Here is a 20,807-nt window from a genome sequence, read left to right on the forward strand (position 1 = left end):
AAAGAGTATTTCCCTAGGCATAGATGAATAATAAGAGCTCTGTACACGGTAATGACATACCGTGAGCCTCAAACGTGTTTGTTTCCTCATTTTTATGTAAACCTTGTGCACAAAAAGACAGCTGGAAAACAGGCCAATCTCAACATAACACCAACTGTGATGTCACAGTCGAGATGTTCAGTACTCCCCCGACATTAATTTACACATTAAATGAATTACAAAGTTGTTAAAATGCTAAAAACAAAGTAGTTACTGGAGAGTTAGAGCTACATGCTAGTACAGTATATGCTAGCGTTTAAGCTGAAATTCTACTATTGATGTTATAGTTACGTTTTGCTGGTCCATACTGAAAATAAACACAAACTTACCACTCAGAAATGTCCATTAACAATCTCCAAACAATAAGTTGCTTCTCAAAGTCTCATACAGACTCAAACATATAAGGTCGGTTTACGAATGTGAGCTACTGGCATGAGCCGCAGAGCAGAGCCAATCAGAGCAGAGCTCAATATTATTATTCATGACCCTTCCAAATAGGGCAAGAATAGACTATTTCATTCAAATTACAAATCCTAGGGTTGTAAATGGACGTGTAAAAAGCACTTAATAAAGTTACATACATTCTATGTAGATATCAAAGAACAATTTAACATTATTTCAATGCATTCTTTGGCACCTTTAAAGGGATAGTTTACCCAAAAATTAAAATAATGTCATTATTTACTGACCTTTAAGTTGTTTCAAACCTGCATAAATGTATTTGTTCTGCTGAACACAAATGAAGATATTTAGAGCAGTGTTTGTAACCAAACAGTTGTGGGGCACCATTGACTTCCATTGTATTTTTTTCCTTCTATAAAAGTCAATGCTTCTGCAATCTGCTTGATTACAAACATATCTTTCTTTGTGTACAGGTTTGGAACAACTTGAGGGTGAGGAAATGATCACAGAGTTTTTGGGTAACCGTTGTAAAACACACAGCAAAGATAGTAGCCGTCTGAGACTAATTGTGTTCTCAGTGGCACGCCGGTCTCCGTGAATTGGCGTGAATGCTGAACTAATGAGTGGAAATGCAAATGCAGCCTGTTTGACATTTCTGCCAGACAATGCCAGTCAGGCTGAGGTATTGTTTTCGGACTGTAGCCTCTGTTTCTCTCGCTCAGACGAGTGCCATATCAGCTCTATTCCAAACTGTGTTTCTGTTGCCCGTGCCATTCATCAGACCCATAGAGAAGCTTGTAAACAAGTGGCGTTTAACACTCAAGTGTGCCTTTAATCACTGGAGAATGAGATTAGGGCTGGCAAAAAAAAAAAAGGATGAATCACATTCTTTTAATCCCTTTGCTTTTGCCAAGTCTTCCTCATCGGAATTTTGGAAGGCAGAAATGGGGTTTGACAAAGAAAGGTTCTGCCTAGAAATACTCACTTAAATTTTTATAAAGTGATGATATTTTTTAAGTTGCATACTTATTAAAAAAAAGTCTAAAATATTTTATATATGTGACCCTGGACCACAAAACCAGTCATAAGTCACACAGGTATATTTTTAGCAATAGCATTGTATGGGTCAAATTTATATATTTTTTAATGCCGAAATCATTAGGATATTAAAGGGACACTCCACTTTTTTTGAAAATATGATCTTTTTTCAGCTCCCCTAAACATTTGTTTTTTACCGTTTTGGAATCCATTCAGCTGATCTCCGGGTCTGGCGCTACCACTTTTAGCATAGCTCAGCATAATCCATTGAATCCGACTAGACCATTAGCAAGATTTTAGATATTTTTCCTATTTAAAATTTGACTCTTCTGTAGTTACATCGTGTAAGAAGACTGACGGAAAATTAAAAGTTGCGATTTTCTAGGCAGATATGGCTAGGAACTATGCTCTCATTCTGGCATAATAATCAAGGACTTTGCTGCCGTAACATGGCTGCAGCAGGCGTAGTGATATTAATAGGGAGTAGATAAATATTAATAGGGCGTAGGTATAGTCCCCTTGGTAACTTAATAACAGGGGACTATTTTCAGGCACCGCATAATATTATTGCGCCTCCTGCAGCCATGTTACGGCAGCAAAGTCTTTGATTATTACGCCAGAATGAGAGTATAGTTCCTAGCCATATCTGCCTGGAAAATCGCAACTTTTAATTTTACGTCAGTCTTAGTACACTATGTAACTACAGAAGTTTTAAATAGGTAAAATAGCTAAACTCTTTGGTTATTTTTTAGCGCGATGCTAATGGTGAAATCAGATTCAATGGATTATGCTAAGCTATGCTAAAAGTGGTACCGCCAGACCTGGGGCCTCATTTATAAAACTTTGCGTAGGATTTGCGTCAGAAGTGGCGTACGGATGAAACATAGGACGGGCGTACGCACAGAAATATTCGGATTTATAAAACCGTGCGCACGCACATCCTACGCATTTTTCCCTTAATAAATCACAATCAATTCTAAATGTAGCGCAGCTTTTGCGGCTTCATGACACGCCCATAGTTGCCCATAAATAGTCCGTGAAACGCCCACAAGTTAATATGCATTGATTGCGAAATCATGGCAAACACATAGAGGAAATAAAAAAAACCCCGTAAATTCACTCAATGTGAAGTAGAAGTTATCGTTGGCGAGGGGGAAAAGAGGAGAAAAACGTTGTTTGGAGGGCACAGTGTGGGCATTACACATTGTGATGGGGCATTTTATTTCCATTCATTTAATTGCATCTGACAAGCTACAGATGTCGGTAATAATCGACGTGGAAATGGGACATTGTTCAGCGCAAATGTAATTTCTTGTTGCTTCCTGAATGGTTGAGACATACGCCATATATTGTTTTATCAAAAATAAAACACACTAAAGGCATATGCATGAATACCATAATTCCGTAGATTATGAAGATATGGTTTACTATGAAAACAACTTTCCCCAGTGGACAATTAATACATCTATCTATTTATTTATCTATCTATCTAACTATATATCTCCTTAATTATCTATCTATCTGTCTATGTAATTGCATCTATATCTGCTCCGCCAGACGTCCACATTGACGAGAATATCAGTTTTGTACATTATTTCGTTCTGTTAACTATATTCTTTATGAGGATGAATTGCACAACATGCCAATATTATTGCAGAACATATTTCACTTTTCTTTTAGCAAATATGTGTTCATTTGAATTTCTGTTGTAATTTTCGATTTCTTTATTTTTTTGTTTCACTTCTGATCGATCAAACGGGTGTTCGTGTAGGCTGTTAATTGTAAGACTTGCTTTGTGAAGTCTTCATGTTATTTATGAGAGGTAGTGTTGTCATTTTTACTTTCACTTTCACGTGTTTCTTCCATCTGCCGTCGGTGTCGCCATTTCTCATTTCACCCGTTTTTATGCGTACGCCTTGGTCAGAGCTTGCGTGACGGACAGCACATTTTCCCGTCACGTTTGCTTTTTATAAATAACAACTATTGCGTAGAGAGTGGCGTACGCCTTCTTTTGTGCGTACGCAACGTTTATAAATGAGGCCCCTGGAGATCGGTTGAATGGATTCCAAAGGGGAGCTGGAAAATGAGAATATTTAAAAAAAAAAGTGGAGTGTCCCTTTAAGTAAAAATCATGTTCTATGAAGATATTTTGTAAATATATCAAAAATGTATTGCTAAGGACTTCATTTAGACAACTTTAAAGGCAATTTACTCAATATTTCCATATTTTGCACCTTCAGATTTCATAATTTCCAAATATCTCGACCAAATAATATCCTATCCTTACAAACCATACACTGAAAAAAATATTCATTATATTTACTCAATTTTTAAGGTAAGTGGTTGCGATCAGTTTATTTAAGCTACATTTAAACAAAGGTTTTTTATTTTATTTTTTTAGCGTAAATAAATTGATTGCGACCACTTACCTTAAAAAATTTAGAAAAAATTTAATGAATCTTTTTTTCAGTGTACATCAATGGAAATTTAATTTATTCAGTTTTCAGATGTGTATAAATCTCAAATTCAAAAACCATTATGATTGGTATTTTGGTCCGGGGTCAGATATACTTTGTTAATTTAGGGTTTTATGTATCAAAGGTTAGGATTTAAACACTGGTCCTTTGCAAAACAATTTTTTTTACATCTTTATATTAAACTTTTTCCTTTAGTCATGTCATTGGTGCCCCCTCAAAATTAAAGGTGCACTTAATAAAACTGAATCCTAAGTTTTATGAAGTTACTCATCATTCCGCATCGATTATTTTTCCAGATTCCATGCATATAGAGGACGTGGAAGCCGTGCAGAAGCTCCAGGACGTGTTGCACGAGGCCCTGCAGGACTATGAGGCGGGCCAGCACGCAGATGATCCGCGCCGGGCCGGCAAACTGCTCATGACCCTACCGCTGCTCCGGCAAACATCCACCAAGGCCGTGCAGCACTTCTACAGCATTAAACAGGACGGCAAAGTGCCCATGCACAAACTGTTTCTGGAGCTGCTGGAGGCCAAGGTCTAACTCCGCCCCCTGCATCATAATGAGCAAGTTGGAGGGTTATGTCGCTGACTCCGCCCCTTCACCCAGGCAGATAATGATGACTAACTCTCTGCCACTGTTTTTTTGTCTATAAACTTTATCAAATAATAACTAAAAAACATAATGGTACTCTAATTACTGACAATGATACCTTAATATAAGAATGATTTAAAATGTGATTGAAATGAAAAAATGACACAGCAGTGGGACTTCAAAGCAGCTGTCGATTCGTTCCTCTCCGTTTTTTGTGCTACGGACATTTTGTTGCTTTTCAAAAGAGAAATTCTGGAGCCGAGAATGACCAGCCCTGCCAAAGGAAGGAGGTCCACCCAGTGGACACCAGCAAGCGAAACTTTCCCCAAACTTTACCGTCCGACTTTCATTTTGCTAACGGATTTGTCCCTCTTTTGTGACTACTGTATGTGCAGTATTACATTAGCGGCGCTCGGAGCAGTTTAACGAAACGATAGCCAAACAGAGATTTGAAAAAGCTGCTCCTCACCATTTTTTCACCATGTGGATTGATCATGTGTTTGTGTGTCACTTGTTGTTTTCTTTCAAGTCTTCCAAACCTCTTTTAACGGTTTCATTGTTATATTTTCAGGGATTATCCTAATGCTTTAGTCTTTCATGCAATACGAAGGAGAACTTGCAGTGGACTCATTTATTTATTTATTTTATTACGTTGTATTTTTAAAAGGTGTAAATATATGGTACGGTCATCGGACACTATATTTCCTCGTATGATGTTAATAATTGATCTTTACGTTTTTCTACCGACCGCCGTGTTTTGTAATTACGAATCACGGTGACTAAAACCTGCTATCTTCTCTAAGCAATAGATGTTTAAAAAGTGGAGATGTAAATGTATGCAAAAAAATTTCTTAGTGCCACACTTGCTTGAGAAAACGCTCTTTCGCTCTTTTCCGTCCGCGCTTGTCATAAGATGATAGATTACATACGTGATATGGCCAGAAGGACCATTATCTCCAGCAAATTATATATGCATATATACATATTAACTTCAGGCTCTAAATTCAATCGATCATATTTCATACGTATTTGAACTTTGTTAAGCAAAATAGCACTTAGGGAAGACGTCTCCACGAACAGACGAAGAAACGACGTAGGTTTAGTTTCACGAATGGTGCCAGAGATATCATAATGTGATGTAATCTTCTTCCAAATGACATCTGAATATCAAAGCGAGCAATCCACAGAAATATGTCAGTATTAGTATGGGGTATTTTCTGAATATTCTTAAGCATTGTATATTGTAAATTTTAACAGATTATAAATCTAACCTAAGACATTTTATTGGAACAGATCAAAGAAAAAAAGAACGAAATGACAAAAAAAATGTAGTTCAGCTTCTTGGTGTTTCATGTCTGCTTAAATCTGTTTTTTCCCCTTCCTCCGTCACATGCAAAATATGTAGTGTAATACCCATGGTGATCACAGGTCTCGCTGTTTAGTATGCTTTTATTTATTTTATTCGTTTATTTTTTTTTTTCTTTATTTCAGACAGGGTAGAATAATAGACAATACTGGATGTATGAATCCTCAGGAGCAAATAATTATGCGTTTTCAAATTACTTTCCGGGAAAAACCTGAAAAAAGACTCTGCTAGATCAACGGATCAACAATCAATATAATCAATGCTGATATATATAACAGATATTTAAAATCAAGTACACTATATGTACAAGAGACCATCCGTGTGATTCCTATCATATAGACTAACATTGTGTATCATAGGTTACAATGAAAACATGCTTTGAAATATTTCTTATTTTCTCATTTTTGTCCTGATCTTTTCCTTCTTTTTTTTAAACAAAATGCTGTACATAGGGCCTTCCATGCTGAACTCCATTGGTATAAATATATATATATATATATATTGACACTTTAAGGTTGCAAAGGGAAGAACCATTTTTGTTCCTTTTGGTCGGTTTTCAAAAGTATCACTTTGAATCTGTGTGCTTAATAAAATGAAAAAGAAAAAAACAATGATGAAAGGGCAGATCATTTTTTAAATAAAACGGGTATGGGGGTTTTAGTTGCGTCTTGTTGTATAAATACACTGTATCTACCATTATCTATTTCAAAACTTTAATGTGCTTTGGAAAGGTTAGTGTAAAGTGACTTTTTGAAATTTTACCGCTCATGGAAACTCATCAAATGGTAAAAATATGGGGTGAGTTTTGCTGTTAAGAAAAAGTTGGCACTTTCAATATTTCACGTGAACAATTCCTGGCAAAGAGGTGCTGTTTTTTCTCTGTGATATTGTTTTTTATTTTTGTTCTTTTGTTTTTTGTCTTTCAAATGAGTTATATAATTTATTTAGTCTTTGTGTAACTTCATGACAGTAAAATCAAGATTTAAGTCTTCAAGATATTCATTTTTTCAAGCTATTGCCACAAAACGAAAAACAATGCGATATGTTTTTATTAAGTACCACGTAATTTTGAACAAAATGAAAATCCGTCACTGTAAAAAAAATGCAGCATTTTTGTCAAATCAACATATATTTATGTTACATTAACTTAACAAATTGAACTTTTTTAAGTTAGAACTTAAAATAGTAGGTTAAATTGACTTGCAAAACCAAGTTGTTTTAAATTCATGCTGCATTTTTTTCTCTCAAGACACTCATTTATTCAGCATTAAAGTGCAACTGAGACGTAACCATGACTATCTTTTTTTTAGAGATATTTTCATATTTAACTCAACTTGACGAAACAACGTACGTTGTACGTTATAATTAAATTAAGCGAAAATTCTGTATCTATTGGACTATTTTGCAAATTCTAGGATAATAGAATAAATAATGATCAATTGTACAAACAGCTGCTATTTTTCAATGTTAAAGAGGTTATAGATATCGGTTGTATTTATTCACGTATCGACATGTCTGCCAAATGTATCTAGACTTTTTGGCAGTCTTACACAGAAACTCCGATCGGCTTTGATCCAGAAAACTGAAAGGGAAAGCATTTGAAAAGCTTAATATATTAATATTTTTTTCAACCCAGGAGTTGCTGATACGACCTGTAGTGAGAACCATGTCTGTAGTTTTTAGATGTGCTCCACATCGGTAAAACTAATACTTGTATATTTTTGTGATGTGCATCATTACAGTGTGCTCCAACCAATATGTCCATTTGTGTAAATGTATTTATTTTACATTGTATATATTGTTCAATGCAAAAAGAGAGACCTATGATTCTGTAACTACGATCAGTTCAGATGTGTAACTCCAATTATGCCTTTCAGGATAATAGTAGAGCAATATTAAACATGCTTCCAGTTTTGACTCGGGCTGTGATTTCATGTGTGACAACCTCTTTTCTGTTATATTGCATAAAAACCAGAGGAGATGTGCTTTAGACTGTGAAAGTGCAGTATGTCTTCTTTATACAAAGAAAAAAATATTTGCTGCCTTAATTTTTTTTTGTTTAATAATTTAGATTTACACATCATTTCAACTTATTATTATTTATCTTGACTAGAGATGAGTTGTTATAACTTGAAAATATTGTTGAAAAAAGTAATTTTATAAGTTGTAGCAACTCATCTCTTGTCAAGATAAATAATAGTAAGCTAAAATGACTAAGTTGAATCTAAGTTGATTCAACAAAAAAATTAAGGCAGCAAAGATTTTTTTTACAGTGTACCACGGGGGCTGTTGAATGCTTTATTCTGATTCGTTGAGAAATGTTCCACAGTTATGCATTATTTTTTGATAAATGCACACTTAACCTTTGAAATGTCTTAAAATAACCACCAGAGCAATGTCTCTTGTAACCGTGGTTTAAGAGAATAATTAACTCTTTAACTACACTTTGCACAGTGCTGCATTATCACCTTGGGTGTGCATTATTTTTTAATATTTCAATGCCCCATCATCAATTATTCCTTACTTAAGATGCATGCCTTCAATTATTTGTTTGCTTAGCCTTAAAGCAACACCAAAGAGTTTTTTTACCTTAAAATAACGTTTCCAAAAAAGTTTCAGTCGTTCATCCACTCGAAACAGGGTGAATGGCACTTTCACATTCGTTTTGCAGCCCTCTATCGGCCAAAACTGCACTAAAGAAGTTTCCAACCGTCGGGTCACGGTCCAAAACTACAAAAAGCTTTACGGCAGACCTACAATCCAATCAGAGCCAGCTATGCTGCAGTATTTACGACAGTGGTAATGGACAATTCCGCTTCTAACCTGTAGGGGGAGCAACGAGCAAAAACTCTTTAGTGTTGCTTTAAACATGAGTTCAACGATTTGCGTGAGTAGATTACATACAAAGTCAATGCAGCGTCCTCGCGTGGGGCGATGCGAATGAGGCGATATGGGCGGCGTGTTTGCCGCGGAAACGCGCTATTTGCCTCAAACGTGTCTGCGCCCAAGTTGAAAATATTCAACTCGAGTGAAAAATGTAAAAAGTTAAATCCCACGAGTAATCTAGAGCGAGTAACACAATGCTACGCGTTTGGTGTGTATAGCGTTACCCTGTAAAAGTAACTTACTGTAGAAGATAAAGACTGAAAATGTTTCATGTTCATTTAACTTTGAACAAACCGTTGCCAGTAATAAATGCAAAATCTACAGTAAGTTACTGGCAACCAGCTACCAGTAACAGTAACCAGTAATTTTTACAGAAATATTTTACAGTGTAGCATCATTACTGTGCGTTCACACCAGACGCGAAATAAACAAATAAATTGCGCTATTCGTGTTGGACAATTGAACATTTTGAGTTAACTTTTCACGCGTGAAATTCAGACAATAATGTTGTCCTCCATTGTTGTTTCATATTTCTGCCTCTGCTCGCTACGTCGTAATCACGTCAGTGCTAGAGCAAGCTCCTGATTGGTTAGTGTGGCGCGAATATCCGACAAAGTTCAGAATTTTCAACTCGCGTCAAATACACGAAGCGTTCAATTTATGCCCTGCAAATTGCGTCATTCACATCTTTGCATTGACTAAACATGTCAATTACTCGCATTTAACACTTAATTCGCATCTGGTGTGAACGCACCATGAAATACAGTATTACTGGTCTGTATTAGCATGCTTTTATTTTATTTATTTATTTATTTATTTATATATTTTTTGGGCCAGTACCCTTTAAAAAGGTATTAATGTATTTAGATACAGATATGTATACATTTGGTACCAATACGTACCTTTGATGTACTAATTTGCACTTTTGCTATAAGGTGTACTTTTTGAAAGGGTACTGTCCTAGTGACATCTATGGACAAATTTTTGACCATTTTTGTAACATGTTTAGATTAACATTTATGCATTTAGCAGGTGCTCCAACTCCAACTTTCAAATTAAAGAGCATTTAACCTTTTGCCTTCAAAAACTTATATATTTACCTATATATTTAGGCACACAATTAGTTTTTGTCATAAAATACATAATAACACATTAAGTGAAAATGCATTCTTGATATTTTCGTTATTGACTGAGTAAGGTCATATCAAAGATTGAAATCAATGTGAAATCAATTAATCAACCTTTAACACTCCTTATTATCTCATCAATACAATTTAAACATTCACATTTAATCACGAACACCTCCTCAGTACCCAAGAAGAACAAAATATTTAAATATACTCTGATGAGTAAGATGTTGGTGTCCAGGCAACACTAAAGTGCCATCTTCCTGGCCACTCGACTTTTCAAAGGCAGTCTGTCATTTTTTTCCTGTTCTGGCATCTTCACGCAGCCACTCTTCATTCTGTCGCGTTTACAATATTATTGCGTCGGAAAGGAGAAGAAAAATGGTGGATGAGAAGAAAGTTCTTGACAACTTGATGCAGCGTTTGAGGCATGTCCACTCAGTGGGTAATCAGCCGATATGCCCTGCGGCTTTAAAGCAGACACATTGATGTAAGACAACGTTCCTAACATCACCACAGCCACTTCATTTCTCCTACAGTTGAACACCTATAAGAGGGAAGAATGTAAAGCAAAAGGTGCAATTTACAACAAGAATACACTTACAAGCAAAGCCTGGTTTTGACACCCTATCATAACGTATCAGAACGTTGTTGTTTCCAGGCTTTGGAAAAAAGAAAACGAACTCTGTCGCTAATATGTATCATATAATGTGTGGAGACATTTAATGTTGTGTAGCAAAAGCGTTTAAGGCTTTAAAACAGAGTGCACTAACCTGCAGGCAAATATTTTTCAAGAAGATGACATCATACGATATTACTTAAAGAGAGCCCCGTCGGCGGAGGATTTCCATCCCCCCGCGCTTTTTATTATTTGCGCTGCGGCACATACATTTTACTCATCGACTTCGGAGTTCATTTATTTTATTTTATCTTTACGCCATTGATTCATTATTATGATACAATAAAAGCTACTTGAGCATTTCAGCCGCCAAGTACCGTTATCATTAACCTTGCGAGACGCTAAAAGTGCTCCGTGGCATTTGTAATGGCTCTTTTAACACTTTCCGCTCTCTCTCGTGTTATACGGGGCGCTGCGATTGGGCTTCGCTGACGTCGGGCCCTCGGACGTGGCCCTGTGAGCCGCTGAGGTATATGCAGGGGAAAAGCTGGACTATTTGTATTTCTCCATTATGTCAATTTATGGATCGTCCCGTCGGTGCAATTTGGAACCCGAGCGGGAAAGTGTCTTATAGTCCAATTGGGAATTTTGATGTTCCCCATAAAGCTTTAGTTCAAAGTTAAGCTCGTTTTAGATTAATTGATCTATTCTAGACATATTAGTTAAACTGCTGATCTTGATAAGTCTGACCTCTGTTCTTCTCACATCTATTTAATGGTTTCTGATAACCATAAAGAGGGAGTGGCCAAGTCATATAATCAGAAGCAGAATGCATCCTTTATTTTATTTTATTTTATTTATTTATTTCGTTTTTTAGATGATGGCAGGTCTGGTGTACTGGCATTCTTTTGGTACCCAAGGTAAGCTAAGCCAAGAAGGTTTTGATTGTGTCAAAGGAGGTTGAACGAGATTACTGTACTGTATCTTCAAATGCAGGTCTTCTCATATACCAAAGTACCATGTCTCTCCAAACAGTACTGCATGTTATGTGGTATACCACCGGAAAAAAGTTTGTGTGCTTGCCGTCATCTGTAAAGTGCTAATGTGTGCATTTGGGCTTTTTGTCACAGAATCAACCCAATTTATTTCTTAGTGTGAGAGCAGGGTCACTCTCTTAGGCTTTAGTGTGCTGATGGTCTGGGCCACACTGTGGTAATGGCGTTTCACAGGTCTTCTGGTCCCCCGACACTGGTTACGTTTCTGTGAGAGACATCACAAAGACCCGATAGGTATGTGTAGAGAGTTAGAAGAAAGTGTGTGGATCAGATTTTTGACAACGTGCAAAGAAGGCAGCATTGAACCTGACCCTCTTGAGACGCCGTTCACCCTTGGAAGAGGGCTAATGTTGTTGCACCTTCTGCTCTTATACTGTAAGTCCTGGGCCTTAAAGGAACAGTCTACTCATTTTCAACACCAAAATGTGTCATTACCCTAACCAAGAACTGTCGACACATCCCTCCACCATCTGTGCGCGCGCACGCAAACGCCGGAGCGCGCCGCGACGCTTCGATAGCATTTAGCTTAGCCCCATTCATTCAATTGTACAATGTAGAGATAAAGTTAGAAGTGACCAAACACATCAACGTTTTTCCTATTTAAGACGAGTAGTTATACGAGCAAGTTTGGTGGTACAAAATAAAATGTAGCGTTTTTCTAAGCGGATTTAAAAGAGGAACTATATTTTATGGCGTAATAGCACTTTTGGGAGTACTTCGACTCGGCGCAGTAACACCCTCCCTCTCCCATTATGAGAGGGAGAAGGGGAGCGGACTTTTCAGGCGAGTCGAAGTACTCCCAAAAGTGCTATTACGCCATAAAATATAGTTCCTCTTTTAAATCCGCTTAGAAAAGCGCTACGTTTTATTTTGTAATTTTTAGAAAAGGATCTTTTGACAGAAATGCAAAATAATATACAAAACTATATTATCACGGGTGTATAAAGACCTTTTTGTAATAATCCGTTATGTTTTTATTACCTTAGAATGAGACGTTTTTATCTACATACATCGAGGGTCCCCTTACATGGAAGTCGCCATTTTGTGCCACCATGTTTCTACAGAAGCCCTTAACGGACAAACTTTTTTACTAAGTTGTCTCAGATGATGACATGTTTGTCCGGTGGAGGCTACTGTAGCTTCTCTATGCGTTTCAAAAGCGAGGGGTGAGCAGTAGGGTTGCCACCTTTGATTTGTGAAAAACCGGGATACTCAGATGAAATTTTGTTTTGTTTTGTTTTTGGAGGGGGGATCAACTAATATTTGCAAATATACCATGTTTACAGTTGTAGGACTCTATTCCCTCTCTTACCTATATTTGTCCTGACGTAGATGCTTTCCCTGAAGTAGATGCACTCCCAGATGCATTAAATACACTTTTGTATAAACATTGTGTAAACATATACTGCATTATTCTATTATAAAATATAATCATTTGTACAGATATAGGAGATTAAATGTATTATAATAGATTACAAACAACTTTTTGTTTTTGTTAACTTAGTAAATTTGGGCAACCTAAACTGACATTTCTCACCTCTTTTTCCATGTGTATTTCTCATCCCTTTTTGCTGCCTGCAGAAGTCTCGGCTGTCCCTCAATGAAATCATTTAAAGTTTAATCTAACTTGAAGTTCAGCTTTGACCAACCCCACCGATCGTTTTAAAAGCTGACTAGCAACTTAACTGAAACTATTTCATCCAGGATGTGTGTGTGGAATCTGTGGATGCGACGCGTGCGACCAACCGACAGCATAGGTAGTTGCTAGGCGATAAGTTGAGTTTCCAATCAAATAAATGTAAACGCCTGGCCAATCCACTGTGTTACCTGTTCTATTTTACCCGGTTACGGACACAGGATTGGATGAACACAGAAACAGTGGAAGGAAACGCTTTAATTTGAAACCAGGAAATTCTGCTTTAAAAGTTCATTTTCACAAAAAACCGGGACAATTCGTGTCCCGGGAAAGAATATAAATTTTCCGGGACTGTGACTCAAAAAAGAGAAGAATTCCGGGAAAACCAGGACGGGTGGCAACGCTAGTGAGCAGTGGACTGAGACGTTGGTTGCTATTCGCAACCTCACCACTAGATGCTGCTAAAATTTACACACTGCACCTTTAAATAGGATTAATATCAAAACTCTTTGGTTATTTTTAGCGCGATGCTAATGGTCTAATCAGATTCAATGGATTATGCTAAGCTATGCTAAAAGTGGTACAGCCAGACTCAGAGATCAGCTGAACCGATTTCAAAACTGTAAAAATCAAATATTTATCTCTAGGGGAGCTGGAAAATGAGCCTGTCTGTCTGTCCAACTAGCAATTAGTCTTACTATATAGATTTAAATTAGACCGATCTACCTTTTTATGCAACTTACTTCAAACAGTTATGATCAATCTTGAAGAAAAATACACATGCACTGTAAAAAATTCTTTGCTGCCTTAAAGTTTTTTGTTGAATCAACTCAGATTTACAAGTCATGTCAACTTACTATTATTTATCTTGACAAGAGATGAGTTGTTATAACTACAGATGAGTTGTTATAACTTATAAAATATAGTTTTATAACTTGAAGCAACTCATCTCTTGTCAAGATAAATAATAGTAAGTTGACATGACTTGTAAATCTGAGTTGATTCAACAAAAATGTTGTGTGTGACTAATGTTTAAGACTAGTTTTAATAGATAGTTTTTTGTAAGGTATGTTTAAAAAACTACTTACATGTCCTAATATAACGAAGACCTAGTTCTTGATTAATCTAAACCCTGTCCAGAAAACATGATTTTCAGCTAATTAAGAATTTGTAATGTTTGACAATAAGTGCCAAATTATTAAATAGTACTTATTATTAAATAAATAATAAAAAATATAGCCAGAACAAAATAAAGACTTTGAACACCAAATGTATATGATAAGTTGAGGTGTTGGATGGGGGATTTTGCTGGAAATGTCAATTTGACGTCATTTGACTTCAACCAACGTAAAGAGAAGTACATAAAGCAACTTGCAAGTGTTATGTTTCAAACAGAGATGACGAAATATAACTAAAGTTATGAATTGTGGCTTTACATATTACTCAGGATGTACTGCAGCTAAACATAAAAAAATAAATAATTGAATACACTTTTTACCTTATAAAAATCTAATTATATTAAAATCGTTTTTTTTAGACTATATAAATCTAAATTTAGATTGTTGCATAAATATTTAAAGGAATATTCAATTTTCTTAAAAGAAAAATTCAGGAAATTTACTCACCACCATGTCATCCAAAATGTTGATGTCTTTCTTTGTTCAGTCGAGAAGAAATTATGTTTTTTGAGGAAAACCTTGCAGGATTTTTCTCATTTTAATGGCTTTAATAGAGCCCAACATTTAATACTTAACTCAACACTTAACAGTTTTTTTCAACGGAGTTTCAAAGGACTATAAACAATCCCAAATGAGGTATAAGGGTCTTATCTAGCGAAACGATTGTCGTTTTTGACAAGAAAAATAAAAAGTATCCACTTTTACAGCACAACTTCTCGTCTATAATATTTTCAATAAAGTTTATTTAAATTATAGTTCACCTTAAAATGAAAATTCTGTCATCATTTACTCATCCTCATGTTGTTCTAAACCTGTATGAATTTCTTATTTCTAATGAACACAAAAGAAGATATTTTGAGAAATAATGGGAAACACACAGCAGATAGTGACCATTGACTTCCATAGTAGGAATTAAAAAAATGATGAAATTTAATGGGTCCCATCAACTGTGCACTTACTATCATTAATCAAAATATGTTCTTCATCATTTATCACAATACTTCCAAAATATTTTATTCCTACTATGGAAGTCAATGGTCACTATGTGTGTTTACCATAATTTCTCAAAATATCTTCTTTTGTGTTAATCAGAAAAAAGAAATTCATACAGGTTTAAAACAACATGAGGATAAGTAAATGATGACAGAATTTTCATTTTAAGGAAATTTTTCCCTTTAAATGCATTTTAAATACATTTACACGTAAAAGATGTCATATCATATACTGTACTTCAACGTATATAGGATATCGATCAACCCCGCTCTCTTGATATCATCATCGGCTATTAAAATAAAAACCAAATCGGCCAACCAAAGTGGGTTAGTTCCCTTCTACACCCTTCTTCACGCACCACATCTCAACCATTCTAGCGAGGCACATAATGACTCGTCTCCAGCAGAATAGCCTTTTTCAATTTTAGGACTACTTAACATTAAATGTAACTGGTAGATCACTCAAAAGCAATTAATTGTCATCCCTGTAAAAGGCAAGTTCACCGTCTCCTTAATACACGGGATGAAATGGATCAGACGGCGGCAGGCTCATCGAGAGCATTAGCGGGTCACACTTGCACGTTTATTTGCACTTAAATGTTTTACTCTACATTCGATGAACCATTAATTCGGTTAGTGCACTTTTATAAATAGTTTGGGGTGTCAACCGGGTTTGAATTAGTAGCACTTGAGAACTCTTCAGAGAAGGCCTTCATAAAACAGCATGAGCACAATAAATAAAACTAATGTGTGGATTCACATAAGGTATTTTTGTGTGAACTGTTTTGAAAGTAATCCATTTAGAAAGTCTTTTCTGTTTACACTTACAGTTTAAGTTGGTGTTGAATTTATCATTTTGCTCAGTATTTTACTTTATTTTCTTCTAATTCAGTCCACTGGTTCTTACAACCAGAGCCGGTGTTTGTGTCTGCCGAAACCTCAACCTCCCGTGGCGCTGAGTGACTGTGTGCGTGTGCGACAGCAGAACACTCCAGAGCCCATTGTGACTTGACTTGCTAGTGATCTCCAGTTCTTACTTCGAACCAGCATGGGGTGTCTGGAGTGTCACATCTGACAACTCAATATACAGCCATGTCGGTACACAGGAGAGGAGCAATCTGAGAGATGATGCACTGGCACAGTTCTTCTATGTCCATCTTTTTCACTGACAGCAACAGGGATTTCCAGTCATGAAGTGCACATCACCCATATATTCTGCTACCCTGCTTTCCACTGGAACTTGTTTACAATCTCGTGTGTACACACGTGGCCTTATTTATCAAAGCATATAGGACGTTTATTTTGATTTTTAAATTTAAAGAGAGATACACTCTTAAACTTAAATATGTGGTGCTCAGCATGTACAGTGTAAAACAGGACTTAGCAGAATGTAGCATCTATTTACATATTTATCTATGGTCCAAGCTGGTGCAAAAGCAACATGACCTCACGGAAAGTCGTGTTATAGTGACGCAAAATTTGATTAATTTATTTGTGTCCATGGCACAAAATTCAGCTTTTTTCGTGCCTTTATCACAAATGTCTTCTTTGTGACACTCGCACGAATTTCTATAAATAATTTCTCTTGTCCGTGGCTCACCTTTTTTTTCATGTCATTTTATGTATTGTTAATTCACCCCCCCCCCCCATTTTTAAATCATTGTCGCTTGGGGTTGGGGTTAGACTTGGGGTTTGGGTTAGGATGTACTTTTATGTATTGGTTTCTACATGTTTTTCTTCCGCTTTTAAAACTATTCTCGCCTGGAGTTGGGTTAGGATGTCTAAAAATGTAACAGAAAGTGATTCTAACCCCAACCCCAATGGTACAATGGTAAGAAAATAGTAAAAAAAAGAGAGAAAACAATACATAAAAAATGAAACAAAAAAGAAAGTCGTGCCACGGACAAGAGAAACTATTTATAGCAATTCGTGTGAGTGTCACGAAAAAGACATTCGTGCTCAAGGCACGAAAAAAAGCTGAATTTCGTGCCTTATTTATCAAAGCGGCACATAGGAAGTTTATTTAAAAAAGTGTGATTATTCACGTATGCATTGTGTAAAATAGGACTAAGCAGAATGAAGCATCTATTTACATATATATCTATGGTAAAGCAACATGACCTCACAGAAAGTCATGTTATAGTCACGCAAAATGTTATTAATTTATTTTTCTCCATGGAACGAAATTCACCTTTTTTCAGGATGTTTGGGATAGGATGTCTAAAAATGTAACAAAGGTGATCGTAACCCCAACCCAATAGTAAGAAAATCTGAAAAAACAATGAGAAAACGGAGAAAACATAACATAAAATGACACAAAAAAGAAAGTTGTGCCACAGAGAAACTACTTATAGAAATTCATGCGAGTGTCACAAAAAAGACATTCGTGCTCGAGGCATGAAAAAAGATGTACACTAATAAATTAATAAAATTTTGCATGACTAAAACACAACTTTCCATGAGATAAGTCTGTGCAAAAGAGTGGAGGATATAATCAGGATATAATAAATGAGGCAAGAGTGTAAAGTTACATTCAAGCTGTTTTAAAGCTTGATAAAGAACTTACTATCACAAAAAACTTTTACATCTGCTATTACGATGCTCAAAGATGAGTTTGAAGTGATAACATTATCAACTACAGGGGGACTTTAAATAAAAAACCCTACTCAACTCATGCCCTATAAGTGTCCTGATGGCAACTAAAATATAATCCATTATTTGATTAAAGTCTTGACCTGTGCCTCTTTTTAAGTACATTCTCTGTGTCTGAACTGTTGTTTAGTCAGTTTAAGGGTGTTCGCTTTAAAATAATGCATAACTACTGAAACAACAGCAATATCCACAACAAGAAAGTAGAGGAGTAAATGTCTTAAGTATACTTAAAATGTATGACACAATTTATACCTTTTAAAGCTTAAGGGGTTTTCTGGGTAATTTGGTAGTGGATGGTGATGGTCATCATTCAGTACCTAATCAGAAAACCCAAAACAACACTTTTTAACAAATCTGTATTTGGGGGCCTAAGAACAAAGAAACACATTGGGGGTCCAAAAGACATGAAGGTGAGTAAATAATGACATGGTTTTCATTTTTTGGCTTTAAAATAATAGTTTTCCCCACCTTTTTAGTCTAAAGAAACTTTTTTCACTTTATTTTAAAGCTTCTTTATGAAATAATACAGTCAAAAATGCCTATAATATTGAACTCTTTTCCCGCCAGCATTTTTTTTAAGTTGCCAGTCAGAGCCAGCATTTTTCAGGATTTTCACAAAAGTTAATGCCTTCCAGAAAATGTTCTTCTTTAAATATAATACATACAATATATCAAATAAAAGACCAGACACTCTCTTTTAAACAAAAAAATATATAAACGTTTCATCCTACCTTTAGTTATCTTTGTATCACCTCTCAAATATGGGTAGGTTTCTTTAAAAACACCAAATTTTAAGCAAAAAGCTGAGATATTTCCATTTTTGTGAAGGACTTTTGTTGGAGATCAGATTGAGAGCGATCCTCAAAACATACACGGATATAGGCTACAGCTCTTTGCCCTAAGACGTTACTTCCGGATTTTATAAGTTGCGATATTACGGATTGACGGAAATACTCTTTATTGACAGGGAAGCGTTTTCTTTTAATTGATGAGTTAGCGAGTTAATGGCGGTGAAAGAGTTAAGAGTGTAGTTCACCCAAAAAGAAAAAAATGGTTAATTCATTATAGTCCGAATGTGCTTTGTTTTGTTTACCTCGTAAACAACAGCAGCTTTGCTAGATGCTAGAAGAATGCTCTTTTCCATAAAATGAAAGTGAATGTTGTCTCTAGTTCCCATCCATTTTCACCGAATCTAAAAGAGCAAAACACACTGCAGATTGCTGTACAGTTCATATTGTAAGCTGTGAAATGTCAGCTTCATGCAAGTTTCTAAATGTCAGAAATGACATAAACAGAAAAAAAATAAACGTCATTATAGGAAATGCCAAAGAAATGAACTATTTAATAATAGACATTCAATAAGCAAATTGCTGAAGTTTACTAAATAAAAAACCAAGCTGGAGCTCTATCTACCGTTTTTCGAGATTATTGCAGGCTTTCTCCTGCGCTGGGAGTTTGAGGCTAATATAATCGTATGTATCTCAGCAGGACGGGGATTTCTCTATGGAACCCTGGGGGAAAATACCCCAGAACTGCACATCAGCAGCATAAAGCTCAAGATATGACTTTCAGGCTTTATTGCAATTTATGGCGTTTCTTGTGCCATATTTTATTGTAAAACAAACCATATGCCAGTTTAACAGTCGTACGGTGCCTTTTTTGCCAGGAGATTCCCTGTAGTACAACCAGGGAGGCTATGACATTGGTTTGTGTTGATTTGGCAATATGCGAAACGGTTTATTTATACAGCCCAGCAGTAATTTGTCATTCTGCATCACAACAGGACAAATCCAACAGAAACAGTATGATGTTTGTTGTTGTTGATCTTTAGTAGTTATTAGTTAGTGAAGGAGTATGGGCACACTGGTGTGTTAAACAAGCTGGGTTTATCTTGTGAGTGACTGGAATGCAAAAGATTGTGGTCTCATTTGCATGCTGCTGTATCTCCTTGAACAAAAGCTTAGATAATGCAAAGGCTAATTTTGATACCAGTCTTCATTACAACATTCTCAGCATTTGTGTGCATGCAGCAGAGGCTCAGGGCTTAAAAAGAATCAATATGATTAAAGTCCAAATCTAATGCCTACTTCAGACCCATGAAAGATGATGAAACTGTAGTCAATGTTGGGAAATGCATTTGTGGCATCTTGAAATTACTCTCAGGAGAACAAATAACTGTACTGTAAAATATGCATTCACATTATGTGCTTGTTGCGTTTGTGTGAGTGCAGGGTTGGATATACCTTACAGTTGTTATTCAGAAAATTTGGGAAAAATTTGGCAACTGGTTGGGTTTAGGGTTTTATTAATCATTCTTTTACTAAGAACTACATTGTGCATATGCAAGTTCCTTGCTAAAAGATTAAAGGGATGGTTCACCTAAAAAAGAAAATTCTTTAAAGTTTCGGGCGCTCACGTGAAAATTTCGTGCACTCACGTAAAATTTTGGCGTGCTCACATGAAGCTTGCATGTGCTCACGCCAAACCTTCATGTGCAGAATTTAAAAAAAAGTTTAGTTTCGCATGCGCACGTGAAACTAAACTTTATTTTTTTTCTCCATGTCCCCTTAGGTAGCGTGACCATACGTGCCTTTATTCCCGGACGCTTCCTGGCCAGGATTTCGGAGTGTCTTCCGAAAGACGTATTTGTTGACCGCATACGCCATTTAGTTAAAAACATAAGACATACAATCATAGTTTCATTCTTACCTAAAAAATGTAACGGTTGCTTTTCTGTAATAATAATAA

General features: G+C 36.0%; 1 protein-coding gene and 1 long non-coding RNA gene across 8 annotated transcripts in view; one reads left to right on the forward strand and one right to left on the reverse strand.

Annotated features, from left to right (window-relative positions):
- esrrga (estrogen-related receptor gamma a) overlaps positions 1-7,834 on the forward strand; it is a 231,258-nt gene extending 223,424 nt beyond the window's left edge. For all 7 annotated transcript variants that reach the window (XM_055172189.2, XM_055172186.2, XM_055172185.2 and 4 more), the window contains one exon: positions 4,253-7,834. In XM_055172189.2, the coding sequence (XP_055028164.1) occupies positions 4,253-4,497 (245 nt within the window). In that variant the 3' untranslated portion in view covers positions 4,498-7,834. The remainder of the gene's footprint in view (positions 1-4,252) is intronic.
- The window catches only part of LOC141365364 (uncharacterized), a 310,045-nt gene that overhangs the window by 250,470 nt on the left and 38,768 nt on the right, over positions 1-20,807 (reverse strand). The window lies entirely within an intron of this gene.

The sequence above is a fragment of the Misgurnus anguillicaudatus genome, chromosome 7 (genome assembly GCF_027580225.2).
Source record: "Misgurnus anguillicaudatus chromosome 7, ASM2758022v2, whole genome shotgun sequence".
Classification (NCBI taxonomy): domain Eukaryota; kingdom Metazoa; phylum Chordata; class Actinopteri; order Cypriniformes; family Cobitidae; genus Misgurnus; species Misgurnus anguillicaudatus.